This window comes from Ambystoma mexicanum, chromosome 5q, assembly GCF_040938575.1.
Source record: "Ambystoma mexicanum isolate Mex_15411 chromosome 5q, UKY_AmexF1_1, whole genome shotgun sequence".
NCBI classification, from domain to species: Eukaryota; Metazoa; Chordata; class Amphibia; order Caudata; family Ambystomatidae; genus Ambystoma; species Ambystoma mexicanum.
The window spans coordinates 1,303,885,821-1,303,912,763 of NC_090933.1; the positions used below are offsets into that span (position 1 = coordinate 1,303,885,821).

The window sequence follows — 26,943 nt, forward strand, 5'->3', positions numbered from 1 at the left end:
GTGTATCTCCAGAGACACGAATCGAGTCCAAAAAGTCCCCTCACAAGAGTGCGGGACCTTTTTAAACGACGAGAATTCAACCGCGATTTTCTGTCTGCTTCTGTGCTCCTTGAAAAGGCGCCAAACCCGCAGAACCGCATTCAGCCACGAGAGAAATCTTGCCTAGAGCCGCCTTCATTGATCCCTGCTGCAAAGTCCCTTCTGAGGTCTTGTGTTCAGTCTCCAGGACAATGAATCCACTGACCGGGTATTTGGCTGCAGTCCCTGAAGTTCTCCTGCTGCAATCTCTTCTTCATTGCTGAGGTACTTTGTTGGCTTGGGTACATACTTACCTTAAGCCTGTTGGGATTTCTGTGTAGCTTTGGGGTGTCTTCTGTGATTGGGAGGTCCCTCGTCCAGTACACCCAGTCCCACTGCTAGAATCCTGCTGGGGTGTCTTCTGTGAAGCCCCTGGACCCTCTTCTAACCCTAGAAGTAAAGTACTCACTTGTTTGCCAGTTTTCCTAAGGAAACTCTGACTTTTGCTACTAAAGATCTTATTCTAACACTGCCTGTTGGTCACTAGTCCTAGTGACCCCCCATTCTGCTACTGAGAACACTCATGCACTAAGGGAAAGACTTTGAAGGGACTGGGACTTCTGCCTAGAAAAGAAATCAATACTAAATGTGTATAACAAGGGTTTGACTTCCCTAGAACTACTGTTAGGTGTTCCAAATAAGATCTATACTTGGGTCTGAGTACTTTCAAGTATAGTGTTGGGTTTTATATTGTGATTTCATATATTGTGTTAGTACTTACTTAACCCCTAGATTTATATGGGCCTACCTGTATTTAAATAAATCCTTTATTTGTACAATACATAGTGTTTCAGTGTTTCTTTGGATCAGTTGTATTACAATTTCACTTGTACTGTATCTCCTGCCCTCTCTCCCTCCTAAGATAAACCTGGCTGCTCTGTCTACGCTACCCCAAACCCAGGTGGTACAGCCTTATACTAAGAGTGGAGTCTTGTACTGCCTCAGTAGAATGGTTTTACTAAGCCCTTAGTTGGACTTCAGAAAAACTGTCATATCAATTTCAAACCCTGCTGTGTTAAAAGCAAGCTATTTTGCTAATCCACTGTGACGATTCACTACATGTCATCACTTCTCCCCGAGGGGGAGGAAGCCCTTCCCATGAGACCAGTGTTACGCTCACCTGGTCTCTGCGGAGGCGTTGGGGCACAGTTGCAGCCCTCCCACAGGTGAGGACGCTCGGGTCCGACTTCGCCCTCTGCGCTTATGTTGTGACTGGTGGTAATAGGTGATGCTGGTCGGGACTGCTCCTGTTGATTAGTTTTGGCCAGCACTCCGTCCCGCTGCTTCTGGCAGGGGCACTTGTATGATCTGGACCAAGTTCCTTCACTGGTCCCTTGCACGTGGTAGTCCAGTCATGCTGCGACTAAGCCACTATACTTCAGGTAAGTGTTCCTGTTTGCCTTTGGTCTTTCCTCGTCTGTTTTTGTTGTATTGTAAAGTTTGTTGTCTTGTATTGCTGTCCGTTCCGTTTTTGATGTTTGCTCTTTTGCTTTCTTCCCTTGCAGGTGATGTTGCCGGCCCAGCAGAAGCTGCAGAGCTCGAGGTGGCAGCCGGAGGGGAATGAGGAACGAAGCTGCAGCGGTACAGTAGCTGTTAAGTTAACTAGGTGGCGTGCAGGATTCAAATGCGGCCTGGCCCAAGGACGGATGTTCTAACCTTATCTTCTTCAAAGGGTCAGAGTTCCTGGATGCGGAGTCTGGTGCTGCGGCGTCAGGAATCAAGATCACTGGATGTTAGATGAGTCTGCAGATGAAGCACCGGTTGCCTGGAGGTGAGTATGCAGGTGAACGCCTGGTTTCAAAGGTAAGTAAACTGGTCCGAGTGGCAGTGAGCGCCACATTGTACGCGAGTGCACAGTAACGCGAAGCACCGGCCTGAAGGATGGAGCAGCTTATATAGCTGAGCTTCTGAAGCCACGCCCACCAGGTTCAGCCTGCCTGCCACACCCGATGAGTCAGCACATGAGGATGTTTTTTGGAATAAAGGCTTTCAGCTCCTGGAAAGTTCTTGTAAAATAAAAGCACTCCTGCACTGAAATAGTGTTCCTGCTCACATCGCTATATGAACCTGGCGCCAAAGGCGCCAGTACTGAGTCCAGCCAGGGCTCCTGTGTTTATGGGTCCCAAAGGGACATAAGTGAGTCGAGTGACCCATTGCCCCCATCACTAGATGGTGCTTTTTTTGTGTTCTGGGGCCTGTGGCCATGACAACCAGGGAGGTGAGGCTGCTATCCAATACTCTCCCTGCCCCCAACCATCCATGTGGTTGTTGTAATGCGGGAGGTTCTCATGGGGAGGGACTCCCCCTCTAGGGATGAGTACGACCGACTAGGGTACAGCCCTTGTAACATCAATACACCCCTGCACACTTTAATCTCTCTTTACTCGAATAACCTCTTTGTAAAGAGTAAACCTATGTACTGCTATCAGGTAGAGAAATCTAGAGAACCTGAAAGTACTATGAGGAAGTGTAGGAAACATGAAGCTCACTTGCCACATGAGTACTGCAACTAGGTGGCCCGGCACCAGTATGAAGAGCAAAACAGAAGAGATGAAGGACTTATACAACTAGCCGATTGGGAACCGGCTACATTATCCAAAAACTAAAGGGGGGGACAAAGATACCAGTCGACTCCAGCCGAGACAGACGGCAGCATTGGAAACTCTCAGGCACAGTAGTTTCAAAGCCACTTGGGGGACCAGAGATGGAGGACGCTGCAGAACCGCTGCAGCCTTTCATTTTGAGCGCCGCAGCAGTGGTCCCAAATGACAGATGGAAGCTGAACCAAAGAAGGAAGTATTGCGCTGATGTGACAGACGCTGAGAGAAATCCAACAAAACTGAGCTTTAGAGAGGAAGACTACGCTGCCGTTGCAGACGTGAAGAGAACCGCTGAGAAGCCGAGCCGTGCAGAGGGAAGCTGCACTTTCGTGAAAGACATCAAGAGAAGTCTGGAGTGGCAGAGAGGCAAACCAAGGTCCCTGCAAGCCCCAGTGACGTACTGACATCCCTATGAAGATAAAGGGAGGTATAGGAGACACAGGGGACTTCGGGGTTAGAAGGAAAACTGGTATTGAAGACTCTCTTGGCTTAATAGTTGGGACACCCAGATTGGCTCTTATGTGCATCAGACCTATCTGAAAGCTCCACCACTTCGTGTTAGTGGAAGGGGGAATCACACAACAAGAGAAGGGTCAAGGACCCATACCCAAGACTAAGACCAGGTTCAGTAACCCTAACCAAGAGAATAATATGAGCAATCATCCTTGTAGCAGTACTTGGCAGGATAGTGAACCTGTTCTGCAGAGCCAAAGAACAACCTAGGTCTGGGACCCAACAGCTTTATATGGTATTGAACAGAGGAGACGATGGAGTGTCCCGGGGAAGGGAGTCATTCCCCCTGGGTCTAGTGTGACTGGCACATTGCAGTGAGAAGCATCAAGTGGAGCGAGTCATCATCCGGACATCAAGTGACAGAAGTAAGAACAAGTTTCCAGCTAGGGGAAGGGATTCATTCCCAGTTTTGTTTGAAGACTCCCACCCCTCCTCCATAACCCCCAGTGAACATTGTTTGAACTTTGCGATGTTAAGAATACAATACGTGAACCAGGGGAAGGGAGTCCTTCCCCCTGGTGAGAACTTTTGAAATTCTCAAAGTGAACTGTGATCAGAAACCCAGTAGAAGGGAGCCATTCTCCTGGTCAACAAGTAGTTTAGCCTAATCTACTTTATTTCGAAGTGAGGGATAGAATTAGTGATTTTAACATAGGATGGTGGACACTTCATTTTAAAGTTACATTCTGCCAGATCCTTTTTTGTCTTTAGTTGAGGCAGGGAAACACCTCATAACCATCACAACAAATGTGCATCCATGGCCATCTGGTGGAGCTATGTCAACACCTCACTACCCAGGCAAAGTGGTCAGCACAGCAAGTCAAACTAAACAAATTTGTTGGAGCTTCTAACTGTCAAGATAGAGATGTACTCTTTTCAAAAGGTCTTGATGAGGTTGGGGGTGGAGGGAGGCATTCTCATATAAACAAACCACTCTGCAGCCATGTTTTTATACGAACAAATGGAGCATAACACAATCGATAGTGTTGTCCCGGCTCACACAGAACGTCTGGTAGTGGTGTCTCAGAAGTAACATTCACATCCAAGCATAACATGCTCCAGAGTAACACAACAGCTAAAGGACCGCTTCAGAAGAGTCCTGGTGCAGGAACAGAAGTGGGAAATCAATGCAAATACTTAGACTTTTGCACAGCAGGGTCATCCAACAGTCGACCTATTTATGCAACAGAGCCTGCAAGTGCCCAAGGTTCACAGCCAAGCAACCATAACTGGGGTTTCTAGGCAATGTGTTGGGGACAAGTTGATCAGGGATATTTGCATAGGGTTTTCCCCTGGCACCACAGCAGTGCAAGGAAGTGCATGAATTAGGCCAGTAATGTCTAACAATCATACTCATTGTGCGATGTGGCCGAGATACCTGCTGAACACACCCGTGTCCACCAATGAAGCTTCCAATTGCATATTACCTTCTGACCAATGGCAGTAGCAGAATTTACACCCGATACCTCAGACAACCAACTTGGTAGCTTGGTTCCTGAGGTCATACAATTTGGACATGTGCAACTGCTAACACAATGTATTGAAATGTTGAAGGAGACAAGAGAATCCAACACCAGACGTTGCTTTAATAAATGGAAGAGATTTGCCATCTGCTCTAATCGGGTCCCATTAACTGCTCACCAACATGGTTACATGCTGTGTTTGCATGACTCCAGTCTGGCCGAAAGGTGCATTATCAGCATGCATGTCACAATACAAGCTATCTTGGTGGAAGGTATCAGTTGTCAAAGCTTAATGAAATGGTAAAACATATTTCTGATGCTTGTTAATCTGCTTAGAATCATATGCTGTGCAAACGATCTGACATCCAGTAGTAACCGCAGAGTATTGCATCTCGTCTTTCGGGGACCGTAAGGGGACGTCTGCATAGGCGTGTCTGTAACACTATCCCTATCGTGACGTATAGTGTACCCAAAATCCCTCACGCACAGAGATCCCTCAGATTGTTTTTTTCTGCCCAGATAACTGGTCGCCCCATTGCGGAGCTCTTCATAAGAGACATTGTTTATCCTTGTTTATCCTTGTTTACCGACTTTGTCGGTTATTTCCTTAAAGTCACTATGGCGGTGATTCAAGATACTACGACGAAGACTGTGGGAACTTTCGACGGCCGTGGACCTCGACGCCTAAGATCTGGCGGCAGAGCATCCACGTGGCCGGGCCCTCTGGCCAGCCTACACAATATGGAGAGTGGAGTCGGGGTGGTCATAACTTTTCGCTATGTCTCTCCTCTTTTACCCTCTAGGCCTGGCCATCTTTTTCATTACCTTTCACTATGGAAAGGACACCTTTTAGGTTTTGCCCCTCTTGCAGGGTCGGATACCCCTTGAAGGACGAGCACGAGAAGTGCAATAATTGTCTGCCCCTTGACCACGATGAAGCACGGTGCGCGGCTTGTAGGCTCCTTTGATCCAAAACTCTTAAGGAGCGCTGCGTTAAGCGGTGGGCTGCCTACGGCATGTCACGTGCTGGATCTCATTCCCTCACCGCCACACCTGCTGATAGTGACGGGGCACCAGTGATGACCAAGCATCTGTATCGGATGCTATTGACCTTAACGACAGACCATCCTAGGTTCGCCACGCCCATCCCCGACCCTTCCAGGCCTGATGCAAGTCACGCTACAGGGACCACACCCAGCGACAGGGGCATACATAAAACCCTCACTAAACGCACAACCCCTCCCCCAATTTCAACAGATTTGTCGAAACTGGTGAAAGCGCCAACAGGGCTGCCGAAACTTTTGACGGTTTCCTCTCATCTTGCAGATCCACAACCTTCCCCGCATCCGCAGGGCAGCGTGTTGCGACTGGGCCTTCGAAAATGAAGGGCGCTACTACAAAATCTCATTTGGCCGGCGAAGCGCGCTCATCCGACGCCACCTAAGGCCCCGGTGGGACAAAAAGCTACCACTAGACCTACTAGTCGATCGGTAGGTGAAAAATCTCCCGCTAGGCCCCCTTCTACCGCTAGGCCTACGGCACGCCCTGATTCGCCAGACATCGCCGAAAGTATCGCGAGGATCACTTCGGCAGTGGGGTTGATGCCCAAGGAAACGTCAAAATGTAAGGAGCATAACGCGGACACGTCTGAAGACGCGCCACAGCACCCCGATGCTTGCAAAGACTATGAGGATAGTCAGGAGCCTTGATCTAGTGCTATTGCTAACAAATTCCGGTGCCAAAGGCAAGAAAATTAAGATTTTCCACCTTTTTACACCCTTCTAGTTCATCTAAATGGACCAGGGAAAAATGTGAAGGGTGCATGGACCTCCAGGAAAGGATTGTCACTCTCAGAGCACCCTACACCCAAGAGACCTTGTGAGGATCCTCTTGCTATGTCAACCCTAGGATCTCCTGGAAATCTAGAATCCTCTCCGGACCATTTCATTTCTACGCCCTGAGGATGAAATTCAAATGGACACATAACAAGATATCTATGATGAGGGAAAAGATAATACCTTACTACAAGACTATCCTGCAGATGACCAGGCGGATGCCACGGACAACTGGGAGGACACTCATCAAGTTGATATGGAGCCATGGACAAGCCCTACTCACAATCAGTACACAGATGTCCTATGTGTGGACTCCCCTCCTTCCACCCCGGCCCGCCAAGTGCCACCAGTAGACGAGCAGATGGCCTTTAATGCAATCTTAAGGAAGGCAGCAGATCACTTTCAGATCGCCACCCAAGAAGCCATACCTGAACAAGATTTCGTTGAGGACTTTCAGAAAAAAAACCCTCCAGTCAAGCCATACCTCTCCTTAATTCCATTAAAAGGACAATGGCTCCTTCTCTTGTCACACCAGCCTAGAACAGGGCAGTCAATCCAAGGGTGGAGAAATTATTTCGGCCATCGCCTACGGATCCTCAATATATGAAAGGCCACGCCACCCCCGATTCCCTAGTGGTCACCACCACCCGGAAACGGGCGGGAGTACCCCTTGCAATGGGAGAAGCACCTCCAGATGAGGAATCTAAAAGGTTATATGCCTTGGGTAAGCGTATTACCACGGCAGCTGCCTTTACCACGCGCATTGCAAATAGCACCACGTTGCTTGCCAGTTACGCTGATGCGCAATGGAAACTTATACAAGGTCTCCAGGAGGTGCCTGAACCCACAAAATCCAAATTACTCGCCATCGTGGCTGAAGGAAGGCAAGTCAATCGGAATTTTTTAAAGAACACTCTAGATACTGCGGAGAAGGCAGGAAGATCCGTGGCGCAGGGCACTCTGCTTAAACGTCACGCGTGGCTCACTCTGGCTTCAAGCTGTAAACACAAGCTGGTCTCATAAAAAACCTATCAAATCTCTTCGGTAAAGCGGTCGACGAGGCTTGGGAGACTGCCAAAAAAGAGCATGAGACTCTTAAATCGCTGCAACAGATCACACAAACTCTCCCCCCAGATGGGAAGTGGTTCCCGCCGGTCCTTTCCAGGCCAGCTCTGTTCCGACCCAAAACCTCTACAACACGGGAAACAACTGGAACGCAAACCAAGCATCCAGCACCCCCGCCAACTGTCCACCTTGGGGTCAGCAACACGGGAAGGGCAGAGGCCCCAACTCCTGGGGTACTTGAACCTCCAGTCAAATGACCTATGGATCCAGGTCCCCTCCCATGTCACCCCGGTCGGGGGACGTCTAACATCGTTCCTTTCGGCATGGGAGGGGATAAAATCAGACCAATGGGTTCTAAAGACGGTTGCCCATGGATACTGTGTGGAATTCGCATGATGGAGGACAAGCACTATCAGTTCAAAGTACTCCACTTCGGCATTGCCTCCGCGCCTAGGGTGTTTACGAAAGTCCTGGCAGAGGCAGCAGCACACCTGCGCGGACTATCCGTCTCTGTCTACCCTTACCTCGACGACTGGCTCATAACAGGGGACTCTTATGAGGCATGCCTAAAGAATACACAGAAGACAATAGACCTTCTATTCAGTCTAAGATTCTGCATCAACGAGAAGAAATCCAGCTTAGACCCCAGTCAAGCCAAACAATTCCTAGGTGCTTTGATTCAGACAAAGGAGTGTCTTGTCTTCCCTTCAAACGAGAGGGTTCAGAACATGCTTTCTAAGATCCCTCAATATGTAGCCTGTCCGGAAGTGACGGTACACAAGGCTATGCGCTTGCTAGATATGATGGCATCATGCATTTCAGTTCCACGCGCAGCTGCTCATGCGTCCCATGCAAGAGTGGCTCAACAGCCAGCGGTGTCAGGCCAGGGGACAATGGGAAAATCTGGTAGTTGTCTCGCCAGCCCTTGTTCTCTCTCTGCAGTGGTGGTCGAGGGAAAACCTCTTGAAGGGGAAGACCTTCACAACCCCAGTAGTGGAAGCCACTCTCACGACAGACGCATCTCTCACAGGGTGGAGGGGCTCACCTACTTCAGCAGAAAGCGCATGGAGTGTGCTCCCCACAATTAGCATCCAACCATATACATCTGTTAGAGCCATTAGCAGTGTTCAAGGCACTAAAAGCCTTTCAGACTCCACTACAAGGTAAGACAGTTCTGGTCCTGACAGACAGCACCACAGCCATGTATTACCTAAACAAACAAGGGGGCACACACTCTCCAGGGCTATCCAAGCTGTCCCAAAGCATTTGGATGTGGGCACTCAAACACAAGATGCTTCTGTTGTCCCAACACGTTCCAGGGGAACTCAACCTTCTGGTAGTCGTGCTCAGCAGAGACTTCCCACTGCCTTTAGAATATGAATGGCGTCTACATGAGGACATTGTCAACGTCTTCGCAGACTGGGGCTTCCCAGAGATAGATCTGTTCACTACTCAGGAGAACGCCCAATGCCAAGTCTACGCCTCCAGGTATCCCCAGAACCACTCCAAGGGGAACGGACTCTGGATAGCATGGTCAGGGATATTTGTCTACGCTTCGAAATACGGCGCCCCGACTCCCCTTCTCAACAAGATAGTGCACAAGATGCACCAGGAACCAGTTACCAAGATACTGGTGGCCCCCATGTGGGCCTGCCAACCCTGGTTCTCTCATCTAATGGAAATGTCCCTCTCCCCACCAGCAAAACTACCCTGCCCGTACAACATGTTGTCTCAAGACGGGGGGGGGGGGGGACCCTACACCCATGCCCACAAACTATGAACTTGGCAGCCTGGCTCCTGAGGTCATAGAGTTTGTACACCTACAGCTCCCTCAGAGGTGCATGGACGTACTCTGGGGGGGGGGCAAGCTAGAAATCCTAATACGCGCTATTGCAGTAAATGGAAACGCTTTGTCATTTGGTCCCATCGATTGCTCACCCACACATATTGTGCTGTACCTAACCCATTTGTTAGACTCGGGACTGGTCTTCAATTCCCTAAAGGTTAATCTGGCTTCTCTCTCAGCCTAAGCCACGTCCCAACAGAAAGTATAATGGTGGAAAATACCGGTTATTAAAGCCTTTATGGAAGGGGTTAAGAGAATCCATCCCCCCATTTCTCACCCAGCTCCTGGATGCGATCTAAATGTGGTTTTAACCAGACTCATGGGATCTCCCTTTGAGCCAATGCATAAAGCAAGCCTAAAGGACCTTACTTACAAGACGGCCTTCCTGGTGGTTATCACTTCTATTAGAAGGGTTGGCGAACTACAGGCCCTTTCTGTTCTAGACCCTTTTGTTGCAGGCCACAGGGATAAGGTGGTTCTGCGCACTCATCCCAGATTTTCACCTACATTTTTCTCGAAGTTCCATGTGAACCAATCGATCAAACTACCCACCTTTTTCCAGAATTGCGCTAGCCTTTTCTGAAAGAAACCTACACACACTAGATGTGCGCAGGGCAGTCATGTTCTACCTGGAAAGAACGAAACCACTGAGGAAAACAAACCAGTTGGCAGAGAAGGGGATCCTGTCTCTAAATCAGCTATCTCAAGGTGCATTATCAAATGCGTCACACTCTTGCTAAGAGAGAACTGCCCTTCAAGCCTAGAGCACACTCTACTCTGGGCACTGGGCCTTCCATAGCATTCATTGCAAATGTTCCCCTCAAGTCCCTTTGCAAAGTGGCAACCTGGAGTTCTGTACACACCTTTACAAAACACTATTGCCTAGACACTCATTATAGATCTGACTCTCGGGTGGGACAAGCAGTATTGGGATATCATTTCTCTACTGTTCCTTCTCATAACCCAACTACGGGTACTGCTCGCTAGTCTATGCACAGCATGTGATACTAAGCAGATTAATAAGCATCAGAAGACATGCATTACTCACGTAATAGCCTTTTTGATTATTGTTTCTGCTTAGATTCACATGCGCCCTCCCTGCCTCCCCGCTCGGGGTGGAAGGAAAATAGATGTCTTACTACTGTCTCTCTTCATGTACTCACTCACAATAGCCTGGGGCTCCCTCATGGCAGAAAAAATACAATCTGAGGGACAAAGGTGCGTGAGGGATTTTGGGTCCACTACACGTCACGATAGGGATAGTGTTACAGACACGCCTATGCCGACGTCCCCTTTCGGTCCCCGAAAGACCAGATGCAATACTCTGCGGTTACCACTGGATGTCGGACCATATGCACAGCCTGTGAATCTAAGCCGATACAATCATTAGAAATGCTATTACGGTGAGTAATGCATGTCCTATCCACTGCTGGCTCCATGTCATGTCCACTGTTGGCACATGCACCACCAATCTCTTATTTGATTTGAACATTGTGCTATCTAAATGTATGGGTCCCCCTTTTGAACTAATGCTTCTCTTAAGGAGCTTGCGCACAAAGTTGGTTTCCCTAATGCCTGTAGCTCACTTGTCCTTCTGATGGCTGCCTGTCGGAGAACGCGTCATTTTTAAGACCCTGCCCCTCACCCACAAATGTGTCCACCTAGCTTCCCCTCCATACCGGTCTCGAAGAATACACCTGTCCGCATCCACCAGAACTCCATGTGCCTAAAATTAGTCAAGTCAGAGCCGGAGGAGCGAGTTTCCCCATCTGGCAGCCACGCACTGGAACGCGCTCCCACCTTCCCTAAGAGCAGTAGACTCGCACATGGCCTTCCATAAAACAGTAAAAACACCACTCTTCCCCTATACGGAACCATTATTGCCTATATTCAATGCCTACCATTGCCGGACTGTATTGTATACTGTATGTATGTATTGTAACATGTCTTAGTTCCTAATGCCATCTGGAATGCCTCCTGTAACTAAACTTTTAACAGCGCCTTGATGCCCACGGGCTGTTTTCGCGCTATATAAATTTAAATAAATAAATACATTAAACAAAAATTGCAGCGATATCTGGGTCAGAACCATCTATACACATACAAAGTGATTTTAAGAACACATCCTAGATGCCCTCCAAAATAGCTGTCAAAATTTCAATCGGGTCATCGAAGTACAAGCCTTCATGTACCCTCTCCTTCATCTGAAGCCAAAAACCTTGGAGTCATCTTCGACTCCTCTTTCTTTCCTTCCTCCCTCATATCCAGGACCTTGCCAAGAAGGCCCGCTTTCAACTCCACCTCCTCAAAGGAATCCTTCCCTTCTTCACTTTCCCCCAGAAGATAAATGTCTCCAGATCTCTGGTACTCTATAGGCATGACTACTGCAATAGCCTCTTCCTTATCCTACCCTCTTCCACTCTACACCCCCCTACCCCAGCTAATCCAGAATAAGGCTGCAAGACCTATCCTTGACTTCAAGCCCAGGGACGGCATCCCTCCATCCCTAAAAACATTCCACTAACTCCCGGTTGCTGCAATGATTAATTTCAAAACCCTCTACATCATTCATAAGTCTGTCTGGGGCCGGGCCCACGCTATCTACACCTGGCTCTCACTAAATACACTCCCGCCAGATCTTTAGAGCATAGGTCACAGGTCTGGTATTAAAAAATAGAACCTGGGATTAAAAAAAATAGATGTACTAACCTCTGTGAAGAAAAGCAATGTGCGGATCTTGACTTGTGAAGGATCATGGGTACTTGTATATGTAGAGTTGGGAAATTGTACATGAATTCCCCCGGCAACACCCCCTTTTGGAATTGGGTAAAAAACAAGAAACACAGCATCAACCACTAGATGGTGGCCTATGCAAAGCTTCTGTTTGCAAGCAGTTATAAGCATCAGAAAGGCAATTACTGGGTAAGTAATGTTTGTCATATTTATCAATGCACCAATAGGTTCTCTAGGGGTAACGTGGTAACGTTTGACAATAACTGTACCCTACCTACTACCAGCCTTCCTCCTCCCTGGAGTGAAGACTACTATGGTGAGTTTGGTTTTTCTTTTGGTTGCGCACCTTGTCTTGCCTTTCAGTTGCATGGTTTTATGCCTCTGACCGGAGGGCTTTGGAAAAATCTTCCAAACTTACACTAGGCTTCAGTTGATCCAGAACGGTCATTGTTGGAGTATTCAATCACTGCACTTTGTCATTATTGGCATTGGAAGTGGTACAAACCATTTGACATCAGTCCTCCCCTGCGCATCCACAGACACAAGGATCGGAACACCACATAACCATTTTCTGCTACTTTCCTGAAGGTCTCTGGTTCAAGCCTTGTGTTACATGTTCTGGTCTACAACACTCACAATTGTGACTAATCAACAGTTCCTGCACTCTAGGGCATTGCTTGGGGGGGTTAGAGGGGGCGGACGGGGCGGGACAGGGACTTTTACCACACACCAATAACCTGTGCATTTCCCTATGTTTGGTTACCTCATTGATCAGAAAATCTAGAAATCGATTGTGTGATTTTGACATGTCTTGGCATACTCTGATGCATCAGATGTCTTTTTTTTTTTTGTCCTCCGATGTAGTACATTAGTTTTCTGCAGTCCATCTTTTTGTTGTCCAATTCTCTGCTTGCTCTTTATTAATCATGTTGACTTGATTAGTTTAGCAATATTCTTCTGTACAGTGTACTGATAATAATTGATGTAGAGGGATTCCACCTGTACCTTCATGTTTGTCTTTTACTTTTCTGGTCTGTCTTTACTGAATGGATACTCAATTTACCTTGTGATTTAGATGGGGAAATATAGATGTTTGGAACGCGATAGATGATGCATCCATTCTTTAAGTGAAACATGGATGCAGACTTCACAAGGCTACGGGGTGCTATACATTAACAGTTGTATACTTATATTTACATTAGTATGACTAACATTTCTGTCTTGTATCGTCAGGTGTCTGCTGTGAAGAGTGATGATGGGAAAGGTCGACAAGATAATGTTTCCAAGCTACTGACTGACATGCAGATCATGAAAGGCAAGCAGGAGAGCATGGACTCCAAACTCTCCGCCATGAAACAGTATGTATACGAGGGGAAAGCTTGTGCTCCGAGCTCAGTGCCATGAAATGCTATAAGTACTGTGGAAGGGACATGATCTCTGAACGTTATGCCATGGACGGTTGGATAACATGAAGGTAGAACCAGACCCAGCAACCAGTGTGCATCCTTTGAAGGGTGCACAGCTTATATGGACACCTGAAACTGTTCATATGCTGGGTAGGATCGATTCAGACTGAAATGAATCACCATATTTTGTGGCTGGACCCGAAGGGCTAAATTAATTGTTGTGAGAAACTGTATACTATGAGGGGGTCAGAAATGAGAGGCAGACACAAACTTGGAATCTTTTCAACAAAAGACATCTTAATTAAAATAAAGGGGTGGCATAAAGGCCTTTCTGTCACTATCCTAAAGAGTTTCCCTGCCTAGAAAACTGCCCCTCACTCTAGAAATGAACAACCCCAACGTAAGGTAAATGTCTGTTTTAGATTCAGTAACAAGTGTCCAAAGCCAAATATGAAAATCCAACAAAACAATCTTTGGATCCAGGGAGTAGTTCCCTTACCCTTGGACTAATCTCGGTTGGATAGCTAACATTTCCTTTTCAAACAATGGTTCCTTAAGCATAGCAGAAGTCTTTCACACACCACTTTAAGAATGGCAAAACGTGTCTTTTTCAAACAATCTTTGAAGAATAGCAAAAGTGTCTCTTAAACAACTTTTTAAGGGTGGCAAAAGTCTCTACACAACTTCTTAAGGATGATCTCCTGGTATACTCCCCTGCCAGGAATCCTTCAGTAGCTTCTTTAGACCCCCTGCTATACTCTTCTGCCAGGTATCTTTCTCCTAAAGGCTCGATGTGCTTCTTTCACCAGGACTTCTTACGACATTCTCTTTAGTATACCTCGGTTGTATTACTTCACCGTATATATGATATGGCCTTTATAACGCGCCTATACACAAGTGTTTCAAGGCACGACGAGGCAAAGTAGGGGAAACGGAGGGAAGAGAGACAACGATCCTAGTAGGCCAGGTGACATTGAGGTTGTGTAAGTGCAGGGAGAAGGGGGGAGGCAGTGCAGTACATCGGATAACAGTAAAATAAATGAAGACAATAAATAAAAGTGCGGCCAGCTGGTGGCAAGTGCAGACATCAAGTGTCAAGTGCTAGTGGAGGCTGTAGAGCTACGGAAACAGCCCCTGAGTGCAAGGGTTGCCAGGAGGGCAGTGCAGGTGTGCAAATGGTGGGGGGGGCCTGGGCCCAAGATCAGAGGGGAGCCAGGTAACCAGTGCAGTTTTAGATTCAGCCAGATCATCAGCAGGGGAGAGGAGAAAGCAGAAGCAAAGAGGAAGGTCTTGAGGTGCTTCCGGAACTGAAGATGGTTCTCCTCAAGTTTCAGAGAGGCAGGGAGGCCCCAGCAGAAGAGAGGGATCTACCACCAACTCGCTGCTTGGAGAAGCGACCAACACTGAGGGAGTTGGAGGCGGATGAGCGAAGACCTTGAAGGAAGATATTTAAGAAGAGAGAGTTGACGGTATTGAGGTCCCAGGTCCCAGAAGGCCTTGTGGACAATGCAGAGGGTTTTGAACTTAATCCTCGCCGCCACTGGGAGCCAGTGCAGAGATTTCAGTCCTGGAGCGATACGATCCTTGGGCTTTAGGCCAAGGACAAGTCCTGCAGTCCTATTTTGGATGAGTTGCAGAGCGCAGAGAGTGGAGGCAGGCAGATTTAGAAAGGGGCTGTTGCAGTAGTCCAGCCTAGAGAGAACCAGAGCTCTGGAGACAGTGAGATTCTGGGGGAAGGAGATGAAAGGAAGAATACCTCTGAGGAGGTGCAGCTGGTAGTGTGACTTCTTAGAGACGTCAGAGATGTGAAGAGAGAAGGAAAGTGTGGAGTGGAAGATGACCCCAAGGTTTTTAGCCTCACAGGTTGGAGCAGGTGGGAGCAGGAAGAGGGCAAAGGGAGGCCGACCAGAGAGTAGCAGGAAAGGAGTGAGCGGGTGATTTCATTGGCAGCACACCACTCCTGGATGGCGGACATGCAGTCTGAGATGAGAGGTGAAGAGGTGGCTGGAGGGAGCCTGAAAGTGAGCTGAGTGTCATCCGCATAGCACTGAAAGTTGGGGCAGAGAGCGGCAATGCGGTTGGCAAGAAGTGCCAGGTATTGGTTGAACAGCCAAGGAGAGGGGTTAGATCCCTGCGGAACACCACAGGTAGAGATGGAGGAGAGGAAGGACCCAAGTTTGACCTGGGAGGGTCGATCAGGGCCTGATCAGTGATACCCAGGTTATCACGGAGACAGTTGAGCAGGATGGCATGGTTGACCATGTCAATGGCAGAAGAGAGAGAAAGTAAGATGAGGGCACGGGGTGTTGGAATCGAGGTTAGGGAGCAGGTCTTCACAGATGTTAAGGAGAGCAGTTTCCGTGCTTCTGGCAGTTCTGAAGCCAGACTGATGGTCATGGAGACAACCAACAGATTCAGAGTGAAGATTAAACTGGGAGATGGGCAGCTTTTCCATGAGTTTGCCCAGGAAAGGAGTGATGGAGATTGGACGATAGTTAGCCGGGCAGGAATAGTCTCGGCTGTGGGTTTCTTAAGAAAAGAGCATGCACAAGAGTGCTTCAGGGTTTAGGGGGAAGATTCTTGTGGCGAAGGAGTGGTTGCAGAAGTCAGCCAGAGCTGGAGCCAGGGTGTCAATGTGGTCCTTGATGGTTTTGGAGGAACAGGGGGTGAACCTGTTTTGACAAGACTTTCATAGATCGGACTTGTCTAGAAACCTTGTCTGAGGAGAACAGGGGAAAGGCAGAGAAGGAGGGAGGAGAGGTGGCCGAAGAGGGGTCGGAGGAAGAGCAGGGAGTAGAGGGAAGAGGAAGAGAGGGGACAGGATGTCCTGGGTTTTTGAGATGAAATGGTAAGCCAGTGCCGTGCAGAGGGCCTGGGAGGGGACAGGAGAGGTAGAGACTGCAGCAGGATTTGCCAGCTCGTTGCAGATTTTAAAGAGTTAGACCGAACACTTCATTGGCTTTAGGTACTACTTGCTCCAACTTCCCCCATATTGACATCTCATATATGGAGACTTGTTAAAGCTCTGTCAACTTCTTCATTAATGTGAATCTGCTTGTGATATTTACTCCAGCTTGCCCCATATTGACTTCTCTTATGAGGATTTGTGTAAATGTGTTTCTATTTTACTTGGTCTGTATTCAAAATAAGTTTTAAATTGTTCATATGCCTGTCAGCACCTCCTGCTGTCCCCAACACCTATGGGCAGACTCACCAGGGTCTGATGGCATTTGTGGCCTGTGGCACGTTGCTGCATTGTGTTTGCACTCTGGGAATGCTTCTCCTGCTTTGCAGACCCTCTTTCTTTTCTCCCGGCTCTGCATTAATTTGCTGGTACAACTGCTGTTTGACAAGACCACCTTCCCAACGGCGTTGCTGCTGGCTTTTCAGCGGTCCTTCCATGACATCTGCTGTGCTTCTCCCGCTCTCGTCTCCCTCCGGTAAGTTACTCACAAGTGGTTGCTTGGTGTGCCTGCCTCCCTCAGCAACGCCCATTTCTGTGCTTCTGCCTTCGGTTTTGCTTCCCGCTTTGCCCCCTTTGCATCTCTCTTCTCCACCTTCACTTTGCAAATGAAGGTGTACACCATTTTTAAATGTCCTGCCCAGATGATTTCCAATGAACTAGCCTGCACGTTCAGCTTGGTGTTTCCTTTAATTGACATGAACTCCTTCTTCCTCGTCTCAGTCCTTGATGCGTTATGGGAGTCCATAGGATTTTTAGGTCTGACAAAGTTGCTTTGCTTTAGATTTTTGTTTAAAACTAAAATATCAGACAGATGTTAAATGTGTATGAGGTTTAAGTGGTTTTCTGTTCAGATTGTTTTGCAGGAAGAGTTTTGGGGGTTTTACAATGAGGGATTGTAAAGTAACAAAGTCAACAAAAATTCAGTAATGATGAAGTCTTCTTCATTATGAAGTGAAGAATACCACGTCTCTCCTGATGGGGTCACCACCTTTCCCTGACAGCCGTCTCCCCGGAATTGGGTTAAGAGACCTTTTTTGAAAATAGGCGAGGGAAAAAAAAACGATTTAGAAAGACCGCACAGAGCGGTTTTCCTAAATCGAACTGTTAGCCTCTGCGAAGCACACGAGTGCGCACAGGGGCTGACGGGCATTTTGGTGGGGGGGGGGGGTAGTATTGGGAGGTGAGGGAGGCGGTAGAGGCATAGGGAGGGGTGTTCGGAGGGTGAGGGGCGTTAAACACGCGCTTTGGAGTAAATCTGGGAACAGGCGGTGGGGGGGTAAGTCAGCGAAACAATTGCATTAGTTTGAATTTTGTGGGGCGCCTAAAATCGGTCAAAATAAAGTCTTTTGGTTAGGCAGCCTACAAAAATAGAAACAATGACATAGAACAGTTTCCTCCCATGTGATCGTGCCTCATACCACCCCCAGGGTCAGGATCGGGTAGTGACTGCCGTCCCCTGGCCACATGGCAGAGAATCTTGTCGGGGAATTAGTGATGAGTCCATAGGATTCATCACAATACTCCTTTCAGATTGCGGCCATGAACACCCCAGGGGTAAAGAAAGCGGAGAAAGAGGGGGGCATCAGCTTGGACTTCCATTAGTTCCGTTTGTTTGAAGCTTTGTGGATGGCGAGCTTGGACTCAGCCACAGAGCAAGATGCGTGCTAATAACTGGAACCTTTCACTCTTTAGAGTTGAAATTAAAAGCTGGCCTGACACGTGCTAGTCTCGTGCAAGACCCTTTCTTTGTTCTGTGCAGCATCACTCCTGTGGATTGTTAGGCTTCATCAGAGTGTGAGGTTACTTAAGTGTTGGCATATTTTGCCCAATGGCATTTTATAGATTGGGTGGTACCTCTTGCTGCTGTTTTTGGCTCCTCGGCGCAGCGTTTACAAGCTTCTCTTGAATTGCCAATTACATTTACCTCAGTTGCACCATTCGCTTAACTTTTTAACATGCAACTTTCTTTTCCCTCAGACAAGTCTTATTTCTGAATCAGACTAAACGCACTTTGGCCTTTTTAAGTGTCTGTAAATCTGATGTTTCCTCGGTCTTATTGCTGCACAGAGTTTAAGATGGCAGTTGAATCGTCTGTCAAGACATCATTAGCCATATTTGTTAAGCAATTGCACTGAGCCGTCACTGGCTATGTGTATTTTTGTACTTCACCTTGTGCCACAATAGATGTGATTATTAAACATGACTTTGTATGGTTTGATCGAGTACATTACATTTCGAGTGACTTGAGAAGACTGAACACTGCTGTGATGGAGGTAGTTTGCCATTAGCATAAGATCTTCCCCTTTGGACATAGTTATAGGTGGTCCCCAGCGTCACATGGTTGAGATTACAGGTAGTGTTTTGGGTGTACTAATGAGGACTGTCCACCACTGCACTCAACAGCCACCTTTTTCAGGCACACCCATGTTATGGTGGTAATGGTTATGTTAACCACCTCCATGTCAAAGCTTCCAGCCGCTTGTAACAAAGAAAGAGCATACAGATTACTTTTATTTGGGCTACAGTTTCGTACTGCTATTTTAATCTGGGGAACAGGTTAGTTTATAAAGCATCACCACGATGACCAGGATAGCCTATTACCCATAGGGGATAAGTGGAAAATATTTTTCAATAAGCAGAATTTTTTTTAAAAAATGTGCCTTTTGTCACCTCTGATTCTTGGTGTACCTTTGCATCACTAACTAATTTATTTTCACATTTGAGACTGGCAGCGGGAATCAAAATTCTGTTTGCCAAAGGTTGGTGTTTCTTGGGCTCCAATAATCTAAATTTGCTTTCTTGGAAGCCATCATGCTGTCCGTCTGCCAAAAGCAGGCTGAAAAGTTGGTAGCTGAGGTCCTTTCTATGGAATTAAGCCTGTTCATTAACAGTGTGTGGGTAGCATAACAAAAAACTTGCCCAGTGATCAAGCATTTTCATCCGAGGGGTTGAGATTTGTTAACTGAGACATTATCATGCAGATTCTCCAGCATGGGGTCTGGCATGGATTCACATGTTAATGAATATTCCCCGTCGTCAGGCTGGGAATCCTCGGTAAAGAAAAATCAGTATCAGTTTCGTTTCTGATCTGTCTTTCGTAGTAACCAATCACTGATCTCTGCGTCATACTGACCACAGCCAATGACTGCAATCTCCCTAAGCCCCGCCTCTGGCAGCCATCTTCAAATTTTTACTGCACGTTCAAGTGTTGGGATCCTCGTGCTATTGCTCTCGAGCTTTAGTGCATTTTCGCGCTTTTTCATAGGAAAATTCTCTTTTTTTCAGTCAAAAGAGCCTCAAGCTCCTTTATCCGATCAACGGGGACCCGTGTCGGATTCTTCTACGCCCCTCAAGGGTGAAGATTTCATCGAGCCACGCTTTTGGAGGACTCCAGAAGTTTCTCAGGCCCATCTCGGACATGGCCCAGGAGAAGGGAAGCTCGACGCCCGGAAAGCTGTTCAGGGTCTGCCTTGGATGCCAGCTTCAGAATGTCTTTAAGGAAGACGAACACTCCCTTTGCCTCTACTGCCTGCATGAGGACAAGATGCACGTGGAGAAGGACTGTGCGTTTTGCAGCAATATGTAGGAGCGGACCATGAAGGACCGCCATCTGCGTCTCGCCAACTGGCTGGAAGGGAAGAGCCCGTCAGGCGAGAAAAAGAAGTCTGAGCGGTCTTCTAAGACCTTTGAGGGCGCCCCTGTGACGGCAGCCCAACAGAAGGCCAAGCACCGCGAGTCCGCTTGCACCGGGAGCGCCGAACGGTCGGGCTCTACGGTTGCCAGGCAGGGCGCATCCTCCCTGGCGCCATCAACCACGAGCCAACGCTCTGGCTCGGGTAAGAGGAAGGCAGAGCACCCGGCGAAGCTCCTGGAGAGACCCCGGTTGAGCTCGAAGGCCCGATCGGAGGGGGAGTGAGGCTGTGACCCTCCCCCCAAGGAGAAGGCGGTGAGCGCACCTAAGGTGGTGAAAGCCTTGATCCACCCTGCCAAGGCCTCTATCGAGAAAGTCGCGGCGGTCCTGGCTCAGCCTGTGGAGGCTACACCAGTGGAGGCGACCTCGGGGCCCAGAGTCTCCCTGCCACCGCGGAGGGAGTCCTCTTTCAAGCCCATCAACAGGACCCCCGTGAAACCTCTGACGGAGAAGAAAAAGGGGGGGGCAGGAGGTCGTCGTGGATTCGGCCTCAACCTCTGAAGAGGAGCTGATCGAAGTCTTAAGCCACGGCATTGGCGTGGAAGAAGACCAGCCCGTCGGTAGGGACTCCGACGTAGGAGACGACGAGAATGTCGAGGGTGCCGACGAGGCTCCTGACCGCCCGTCGGAATCCCCTCAACCAGTGCCGCAAGACAACTCGGCGGCCATTTTGTTGGCTATACAGTCCTTATGTTCGGAGATAAGGACGAGATTGCCGTTACCACCAACGGAGGAACCGCTCCCGACGGGGGACCCGGAGGTAGGCCCTTCTGGGAGCCCTCCTCCTAAGAGAAGGAGGATTCATCCTCCACCTCCTTTTCAACCATCGTGCCCTGCTCAGCCCTCCTCCTCGTCCACGACCCGTGGGGATGATACGGGGACAGACACGGCTGCGACGGGTACAGACGACGAGGATCTTGCGTCGTCACCTCCTCCCCGGGCTTCCCCGGCCGACGAGATTGGATCGTTTCATGCCATGATCGCCAGGGCATCCGAGCTTTTCCAGCTCTGCCCGGAAGAGAAGAAGGAAGGTTTCCTTCATCAACGGCGCGAGACCAAGAGGAAGACGTTCCTCGCTGTACCTCTACTGGACGATATCTGGGATGAGGGTCTCGCCCTCCTCAAGAACCCATCCACAACGCCTACGAGAAGGGATCGGTATGAGAAGTAGTACCGGGTCCCGGACGCGGCCCCCTTGTGCCTTCGGGCACAGCCGACCACGGACTTGGTCGTCTCCGCGGCGGCCTGGAAGAAAGCGGGGGGGGGGGGCTTCGGCATCTACGTCAAGCTCCCCCCCCCCCCAGACGGCGAGGGAAGGAAATTGGACACGATGGGACGCAGAGTCATCTCATCGGCAGCGACGATGATTAAGGCTGCCAACGCCTTGGCTATCGTAGCCCGCTACGACAGGGAGTTGTGGTACAAGATCGCCCCCTGCTGGACTTCCTACCGGACGACAAGAGGGCGGAGACCCTAGAGATCTTCCAGGAAGGAGAAGTGGCGTCGGACCACGCCATTACGATAGCGACGGACATCGCTGACACTGGATTTCGCCAGTTGGGCAACGGCGTGTGCCTTAGACAGCGTGGATGGCTCAAGGCAACGGACTTCCGGCAGGACGTGCAGACCAGAGTTTTGGACATGCCGTTCGACGGGAGCAACCTGTTTGGGAAAACAGTGGACGATTCCCTGCAAGCCATCAAGACGGACACGGAGACCGCCCGGGCTCTTTCGGAGCACCGGAGGCAAGCAGGGTGCCTCCAAAGGTTCCGGCGGCGGATATTCCACCTACCATCAAGCGGCCCGTTCGTCATCACAGGAAGCCTACAGGGGATGAGGCAAGTCGGGCGGACCCGGCCGTCGTCGCTAGGGAGGACAAGGCGGCAAAGCCTCTTCGATGCAGGACTGAACCGGCCATGGGGTCGGGCCCCCACCGAAGCATCCCGGTGGGAGGCCGGCTGGCGAACTTCGTCAGCGTGTGGGAGTCCATCTCCACCGACCGTTGGGTGCTGGGCGCCCTGGCCCAGGGTCACGCGCTTGAGTTTCTAAAGAAGTGCCTGCGCGTCCCCCCCGTGGCCAGGAAGGAACATCACGTCCCTCAACTTCTCTTGGAGGTAAAGGCAATGCTCAAAGGCGCCATCGAGCTCGTCCCAAAGAGGCTTAGGGGCTCCAGAGTTTACTCCAGATACTTCCTCGTGAAGAAGACAGGAGGATGGCGTCCCATCCTGGACCTACGACGGAACAAATTCATCAAGGCACAGAAGTTCCGGATGGTCACCCTCCAGCACGTGTCCTGGGTCAGCTGGAGGAGGGCGATTTCCTGTCGTTGTTGGATTTGGAGGATGCTTACTTCCATATCCCCATCCTAAAGGGACACCGAAAGTTTCTCAGATTCGTGGTCCAAGGGCGTCACTACCAGTTCAGAGCCCTTCCCTTCGGATTGAGGTCGGCACCCAGGGTGTTCACCAAGTGCCTTGCACCAGTGGCGGCGCGGCTGCGCCTGGAGGGGATCCACGTCTACCCATACCTGGACGACTGGCTCATCCGAGCAAAGACAAGGGAGCTCGCGCGGAGCACACGGCGAGGACCGTCCAACTACTCACGGACCTGCGATTCTCCATAAACTACGCCAAGTCCCACCTGGTGCTCGCGCAAGGTGCACCATTTCTGGGAGCGAAACTCGACACAGTGGAGCTTCTGGCCTCTCCGTCGGAGTAAAGGACGAGGGCCATGTTGGGCAAGGTGCAGCGGATGCTGGTTGCGGACGCGGCCAGGGTGAGGTCCATCAAATCCCTCCTCGGGATGATGTCTTCTTGCATTTATCTCATCCGCCTGTGCAGGCTTCGGATGCGCCCGTTATAGGAGTTCCTGGACTCTCGCTGGATCCAGACGACGGGCAGCTTCGAGGACAGGATCGCACTCGACGAGAGCTTCCGACGAGCGATCCGGTGGTGGGGCACCTGCGCGCATCTGGCGGCGGGCATGGACTTCCAGACCCCGGGCCACCAGAAGACAGTGACCACGGATGCCTCCCTGGAAGGGTGGGGAGCGCACACCGAAAATCTGCACGCGAGAGGCCTTTGGCTTCCGACGGAGAAGCCCCTCCATATCAACGTCCTGGAGCTCCGTGCAGTGTTTTGGGCCCTCAGGTCCTTTCTTCCATCCCTCAAGGGCAAGGTGGTGAGGATCTTCACCGACAACACCACCACCATGTTCTATATCAGGAAGCAGGGCGGTACCAGATCCCCAGCCCTGTCCAAGGAGGCGCAGGATCTGTGGCATTGGGCCGTCGCCCAAGGGATGTTTCTGGTGCCGTTTCATCTGGCAGGAATAAAAAACACCATCGCTGACTCGCTCAGCAGAGAGCTGCACTCGTGCCACGAGTGGGAACTACGACAGGATCTAGTGGACCGCCTCTTCCGACGGTGGGGCACACCCCAGATCGATCTGTTCGCGACGGCGACTCCAAGTGCCGGAGGTTCGCCAGCAGGTTTCCCCAGCCGAGGAGCATGGGCGATGCTTTCTCGTTCCCCTGGGAGGGCCTGTTTCTATAGGCGTTCCCTCCATTGCTGTTGCTGATCCGGCTCATCAACCAGCTCAAGAGGTCACGGTGCAGGATGATCCTCGTCGCACCTGCGTGGCCGAGGCAGATATGGTTCCCGGACCTTCTGGACTTGTCAGCGTCCCCGTCAATCAAGCTGCCAGTGGACGCGGATCTTCTCTCCAGGGAAGGAGGCGCCATCCTCCATCACCACCGAAGTCGCTGAACTTGCAGGCCTGGCTCCTGCAGCGTTAGAGTTTGGAGGTTACGACATACCGGCCGACTGCAGAGAGGTTCTTGCAAAGGCCAGGGCGTCCTCAACTCTTAAATGCTACGGACACAAATGGAAGAGGTTCTTTGTCTGGTGCCACGCACAGAAGATTAACCCTCTACGGATTACGGCTCCTCAAGTACTGCCGTACCTACTGACGCTGGCCAAGGCTGGACTGGCGCACGCTTCCATCAAGTTTCATCTTGCTGCGATCTCCCGATACACCAGAACCATGGGACGAACGTCTTTGTGGTCTCATCGTCTGGTGAAAGAATTCATGAAGGGACTGTTCAGTTCGTTCCCGCCGGTGAAGGCTCCGGCCCCGGTGTGGGAGCTCAACGTGGTGCTGACCAAGCTCATGGGACCTCCGTTCGAGCCTCTGCACTCGGCTCTGTTGAAGTTTTTATTGTGGAAAACAGCGTTTCTTGTGGCCATCACCTCCGCACGACGGGTGGGAGAGATCCAGGCCCTTTCCTGCAAGCCCCCGTACTTGACTTTTCACGACACGAGGGTAGTGCTCAGAACGCACTCCTCCTTCATGCCCAAGGTGCCGTCGGACTTCCACCTCAACGAACCCTTGGTGTTGCCTGTTTTCTACCCGTCGCCTTCGTCGCCGGCTGAAAGAACTTTGCACTCGCTGGATGTGGCTAGAGCGCTGAAGTTCTACGTGGAACGCACAAAGAGCTTTCGAAAGACGTCACAACTTTTTGTGAACTTTGGACCTGTCAATCGGGGGAAGGCTCTCTCAAAGGCTTCCATTTCCAGATGGCTCTCTGGCTGTATCATGTACTGTCATCGGTTGGCAAACCGACCTCTGCCCGGCCGTCCGAGAGCTCATTCCACCAGAGCGATCGCAGCTACCACGGCGTTCCTATTTGGTGTGCCCCTGCTGGACATCTGCAGGGCTGCTACGTGGAGGTCGACGCACACCTTCACGAAATTCTACTGTGTCGACCGGGATTCCAGGGAGGAGTCCAGGGTCGGCCAAGCAGTGCTGCGCAACCTGTTCGCCTAAGGTGAGCCTGGTGAGAAAGTAAGAGATGCTTAATGTTGAGTTGTTGTATTGCTTAATGTTGAGCCTGTTGCCACCTCCCGTGGTTGTGCATGTGTGTACTGCTATGTATTCTTTAATTCATGAGCATGTGAATCCATGCCAGACCCATGCTGGAGAACAACAGTTAGAGGTAAGTAACTTGTTCCTTCTTTCCTGAGGAACACTGTGTACTCTGATTTAAAAAACAATCCGTAGAGAAGGGTAGAGAACCCATGTTTCCCGTTTGTCAAAAATGACTTTAGTCCACTGATTGCTGCGTTTTGATGATCTGCCTGTGAAATGTTATTAAGCAGGATGTCAAAATTGACTCTTAAGTCTGAAAGGTCGATCACAAGTTCCCAGACCCACCTCCATGCAATTGAGACCCAAGTCATCCAACATGGCCACTACAACAGATTACCCTCCAAAAGGCAGAAGAAGGCTTGTTAAGGATGTAGAAGGTGATTCTGTTTAATATAAAGATTTAAAATTGGACCGATACAACTTGTTCTGTCTGTTTGGCAAGATACAGATTAGTATAAATGGGAAAGTCCTCTGGGCACTGGTTTACAGCAGAAGTTTAACAGCGGAACAAATATGGTATGATTTTAGGTTAAATGGACAGTAGCTGTTAAGCGGGGTAGGTGTTCAATGTCCTCAGTAGACTTGGTCACCGTTGAGTGGGCTGCAAGAATTTGGGATTAGGTGGATGATGTGAATCAAGAAGGGAGCCAGATAGTTTAACTTGTGCCACTAGTCAATGGATTAGGCTAAGAGATACAGGAGTAAATTTAGGTAAGGTGTTCACTTGTCTCTCTACGCAAGAAATTAGACTTAGACTTTAGAATGGCGTCACTTTTATTTAAAAAAACATTTTTAACAAGGACGTTTTGGAGCCAATCGGGAAGCAGTTGCGCAAGTAGAATTTCCATGTTCTTGCCGTCAGGTTTTTTTCTCTTCCTCTAGTATTTTGCACCAGTGTAACACGTTTCCCTGCTCCTGATACCCTAAATGCCTCCCACCCTCGTACCCTCACTTTGTTACAACTCGAAAACATTAAGATATCCTGCATTCGTTGCCTCTAGGGGCCATGTCTATATGTCTGCCTCTTTAAGATGTTGATCTCATACCTGGCCATCATGCCTTACATCAGCATCCACCAATACATTCCGTCATGGGGGAAGATCTGGCGATGTTTGGAGATCATTGAGGGTGCCTCCTTGCAGTTCCAAGGCATCTGAGTCCTCCTCCGTTCTTTGCACCTTTGTTTTTGCTTTTTCCGCTGTGGCCCATTTCAGTATGTCTTGGGACCATTGACTCAGCAGAGCTCCTTTAGGGCTTTTTCTCGATGGCCATGCAGCGTTTCCCTAGTACCAGTAGGAATGCTGCTATTTGTTTTGTGTGCTTCCTTTCTTTTTATCTTGCGGGAGCAATCCCAACAAACATACTCTAGGCGTGCGTTCCAGTTGCCTCTCCAGTAGGGTATTGTCCTACCAATCACTGCCTGCCAAAACCTTTCTATTTTTTGGCATATCCAAACCATATGCTAGAAGTCTGCAGACTCCACTTGCATCTTGGACAATTGTGCAGGGCCTTTATGTAGCTTCTGTTGTGTTATGTAAACTCGGTGTATAATATTAAATTGGATCAATTTAAAGTGTGCATACTGTGAAAACTGAGATGTTTTGAGCAGATTTTGAACCATGTTTTGTCCTCCAGCGACATTCCCAAGTTCAGTTCCCACTTTTTTGGACTTTTATGAGGCATAGCGTCACAGTATCTTATAACACTGCATATAGCTTTGTGACTGCTTGTCGCTACGTTCCGATAGTTAGAAGAGCGTAAAGAACTGGGGTTGTTGGGGGTTCACCCGGCATGGAGCCCCACTTGCTGGCTAGGGTCC

General features: G+C 49.5%; 1 protein-coding gene across 3 annotated transcripts in view; it reads left to right on the forward strand.

Moving 5' to 3' along the window:
• HSF1 (heat shock transcription factor 1) overlaps positions 1–26,943 on the forward strand; it is a 1,218,386-nt gene that overhangs the window by 305,241 nt on the left and 886,202 nt on the right. For all 3 annotated transcript variants that reach the window (XM_069621903.1, XM_069621901.1, XM_069621902.1), the window contains one exon: positions 13,367–13,491. In XM_069621903.1, coding sequence (XP_069478004.1) covers positions 13,367–13,491 — 125 coding nt within the window. The remainder of the gene's footprint in view (positions 1–13,366; positions 13,492–26,943) is intronic.